Source organism: Pundamilia nyererei, unplaced genomic scaffold (assembly GCF_000239375.1).
Source record: "Pundamilia nyererei isolate P.nyererei 1_Seehausen unplaced genomic scaffold, PunNye1.0 scaffold00163, whole genome shotgun sequence".
NCBI lineage: Eukaryota > Metazoa > Chordata > Actinopteri > Cichliformes > Cichlidae > Pundamilia > Pundamilia nyererei.
This window is the reverse complement of record NW_005187564.1, coordinates 35,960-40,039: the sequence shown is the minus strand read 5'-3', so window position 1 is coordinate 40,039 and position 4,080 is coordinate 35,960. Positions and strand designations below refer to the sequence as shown.

General features: G+C 39.0%; 1 protein-coding gene across 2 annotated transcripts in view; it reads left to right on the top strand.

Annotated features, from left to right (window-relative positions):
• Positions 1-4,080, top strand: part of agpat3 (1-acylglycerol-3-phosphate O-acyltransferase 3) — a 20,637-nt gene that overhangs the window by 11,020 nt on the left and 5,537 nt on the right. For both annotated transcript variants that reach the window (XM_013914003.1, XM_005745685.2), the window contains exons 2-5: positions 1,162-1,219; positions 1,395-1,625; positions 2,273-2,442; positions 2,550-2,711. In XM_013914003.1, coding sequence (XP_013769457.1) covers positions 1,448-1,625; positions 2,273-2,442; positions 2,550-2,711 — 510 coding nt within the window. In that variant the 5' untranslated portion in view covers positions 1,162-1,219; positions 1,395-1,447. The remainder of the gene's footprint in view (positions 1-1,161; positions 1,220-1,394; positions 1,626-2,272; positions 2,443-2,549; positions 2,712-4,080) is intronic.

The window sequence follows — 4,080 nt, the reverse complement described above, 5'->3', positions numbered from 1 at the left end:
TGCTAAGTACTCTTTAAAATACCAGAATAGGAAGGATGGAGTGGGTTTAAGTTTATTAGATTAATCAGTATTGCTGAACTATGAAATATTTTGGGTGCAGTGTATTTTTTTTTACATACAGGTATAACAGAATAGCTTTACTGTTGTTTATTTAAACTTGAGTATGAACTTATACAAAATGCAGCAAGATATATATATATAAAAAAAAAACAGTTTTAAAAAACACTATCAGATTCATATCGGTATTGGCCGATATCCAAATTTATGATATCGGTATAGTGTTATCATGCCATCTCTACTGGTTACACATGCTTTGTATATTTAATGGGAACAAGAAACAAGTCGTTTTGGATAACATGTTGAAGACTGTGGTTGAAGACTGTTGTCATTTGGACGCTCACCAAGCACACAGTGTTTGCTTGTCCCTTGTTCAGCATGCCTGCAGACAGTACACAGCTTCCCTTTTTGCTTGTTTTCTGACACAGTTATGTTAGTTTATGCAGTTGAAAACTCATGTGGATGTTGCTGGCACAAATAGTTATGTTTGTGAAAAACAACTTTAGTTTTCATAATGAGAAGAGTTTTACTTTTACTGCTGAATTAATTCCTTCAAGTTCACTGCTTGATTCCTGATTAACTTCAGTTATTCACTGGAATTATTTATTCAATTATTTTCCATTGTATCTTTAGAAAGTTTTGTTAGTTTTATTTGGTTCTATATGTTTACATTTAATTTAACTTGGCTTATATGAGGTAGCACTGGAGGTAGAGGATTGCAAGGTTGGTGGTTTGATCCCTGCTCCAGTCTGCATGCCAAATATCCTTGTGCAAGATACTAACCCTAAGTTGCTCTCAGAGTGTGACTGTGTGAATGTTAGAAAGCACAAAAGTGCTTGTGTGACTAGGTGAATGAGGCAAGTTGTGTAAAGCGCTTTAAGTGCTCAGAGTAGAAAAGCGCTATGTAAGAGAACAACATCTGGTAGCACACAGATTAATGTATTTACATCTTCTGTGAATAATACTGCTGTTCCCACTTCATCTACTGGAGGAAAATGGAGAAGCTACAAGAAAATCACAAGCCCAGACAGGACTCAGTAACCCGGGTCTGTGTGTGGGCTTCCATCACTGTTGCCTGAGCCTATCCTCTGCTGTTGTTCACAGGTCTGTGGTGCTGGCAGAAGGGCCGTGTAAACGGGGCTTGTAAAAGGACTCCACCGTGGTAAGAGTCACTGTTGCCCTTTTGAACATCTTAAAGCATGTTTACCTGAGGATCACCTGACACAAACACCTGATAACCTTGTGTTTACACTGATCTGTTCTTTATTTAGTACCCTGCATGTCTTTTTTCCTTTTGCACTCACTGTGCTCACCTTCTTTTTCTGCTCCCTCCTCAGGTTGGTCGTAGTGTATAGAGAGGAGCCCACTCAGCCCTCCAGGCTCCTCAGCCATGGCTCTGCTGGCCTATCTGAAGAGCCTGTTCATCTTGCAGTTGCTGATGGGCTTTGTGTTTGTGGTGAGCGGCCTCATTATAAACTTCATTCAGCTGTGCACCTGCATCCTCTGGCCGATCAACAGGCAGCTCTATCGCAGAATCAACTGCCGGCTCTCCTACTCCCTCTGGAGCCGTGAGTATAGATGATTCTCATGTGTTGCTGCAGGTTTATGTAGAAATGCTAATTGTCTTTTAAATATGTAAACAAGAAAAGGTGTCAAGTGTCGATTCTGAAATTCACAGATTGCAAATAATTACAAATCTGGCAATAGTGTCACATACAATGAGCTGTGTTTGGGCCATCTGTTGGATATTATGCTGTCTACATAGAAAGGGTTTCAGCTGCATTTTCCACTTGAATGTTTGAAACACTTTCTGTGTAGAAGGGCTTTATATTCAGTCTCCTTTTAGCTAAATTAAATGAGTCCTAAGCAGCTACAGCCTCCACAATTTTCACCAGTTACTCATTAAAATTGTCTGTCAGCTGCTTTCTAGAGTCAGCTTTTTGCTGTTAATGACTTCAGCGGCTTTTATTAACCCTATGACAGACATTAAATGTGAGTAATTATCTAAAATTACACGAATCCTAAACGCACAAAGATTTGCTGATAATTCTCTGCAGTGTTGGTAGACTGTTTTGAGGGATTAATATAAATATAATGTAACCCAAATATACTGCCATTTAGTACATTGTGTATGGTTTACACTGAAAATGCTCCAAGTGATGAATTTTCTCCTCTAACTTTCTAATGTTCCTGCTGCGTCATCGTCACTGTGCAGAGCTGGTGATGCTGCTGGAGTGGTGGTCGGGCACAGAATGCACCCTATACACCGATCAGGCTACGGTGGACAAGTTTGGCAAGGAGCATGTCATCATCATCCTCAACCACAACTTTGAGATTGACTTTCTGTGTGGATGGACCATGTGTGAAAGATATGGCGTTTTAGGGGTCAGTTGAGCACCACACTTTAAATGATTAACATTTATCAACAGTATTTGCTTTTTTCTTAAGAGTGAAGTCAGAGTTGTATAAAAATGTCTTTCCTCCTTCTTTAGAGTTCAAAAGTGCTAGCCAAACATGAGCTCCTGAAGGTCCCTCTAATTGGCTGGACGTGGTACTTTCTAGAAATTGTTTTCTGCAAAAGAAAGTGGGAAGAGGACCGAAACACTGTCTTCAAAGGCCTAGACAGGCTCAAAGACTATCCTGAATATATGTGGGTAGGTACAGTCACAGTTTGTCTGTCGCCTGGACTGTGGTTTAGGTGTAAAAGTTCATCTTACAGACAACCACTTGTGTCTCAATTGCAACCCAGTTGCTCAATCAAGATTGTGAAATATCCTCTTCAAGATACATAAGTGTTGTGATTCTAACAGTTCAGACAAGGTTGTAAATTCTTTTAAGTTAAACCAGTCGTTGCATCAACTGTCACCTGCAAATTGAGTAATCACTGCACAGCCAAACTAAGATAAGATGGAACATGCATAACAAAACATTTCTAGACTTTTAAAGGGAATGATCTATAATCTATCTGATGCTGTAGTTTCTGCCCTTTGCCCCAGTTTCTCTTTCTACTGAATTTATCTTGGCAGTGATACACGAATAGTTCTGAGTACAGCAGCGTTATTTGAAGGGCCTCAACATGAGTTTGTATGTTTGTTTTTTTTCTGTCAGACATCATGAACACAAGTATCCACTGTGCGTAAATAGACTGAATAGACATTCATTATGCTTCAGACCACAAATGCCTCTTTTGTCTTTAAAATAAATAAATAAAATGTACATTTTCTCTACATCCATCATGTTTTACCTGGTGACAGCTTAGGCCTAGAGTAAAAAGCAGGATTTGGGTTTAGCAAGGAATTCCACGTTGGTTTTTTTTGTTGTTTTTTTTTCCGTATTTCCATGGTTTGGGTGGTTTTGGTAAATGCAGAAGGTCCTGCTTGTGCAGAGCCACTCTGTGGCTTCCCTAACGACCACAAATTAGCGATACAGTTGAGGAAACAAATGCCTTCCTTGTTTCATCTTCAAATTACTTTTGTTGTTCGATATGGCTTTGTATAGCTACATAATACTTGGTGATGTGAAATAAGATTTGCAAATCAGCCAATGAGTATTAATTATCTTTGTTTTTTTTTACCTGGCTCTTCACACCGTTTAACACTGTCAGGGTTGCAGCTGAAAGAAAATTGTCTTACACAATATAGTAATTCCAGTCAGATCTGCGCCTGCCTTCATTAAGGAGGAATGCTATTGACAAGTCTATAAACTTATAAAGATCTAATGTTTTCAACTGCATCTACTGTAATACTGGCTGCAGTAACATAGCTGCACCTTCAAGATTATAGTTTGCTGTTAGCTATGATGATTATCTTGTGCCAAAAACTGCACGTTTTGGACAGATTCAGAAAACCCAGACTGACACAACAAGTTGATGGCACAAACGGGTATCCTGAGTTGACTGTATTTTAGCGTACTGTTAAATTGAGTTGACCTTGATTTGTACTCCAGCTAACAGAAGTAGGGTAGTGGATGGGTCAGGATAAAAGAGGTCACCTTAAGCTGGAGATTTTTTTTTTTTTTTTTTTT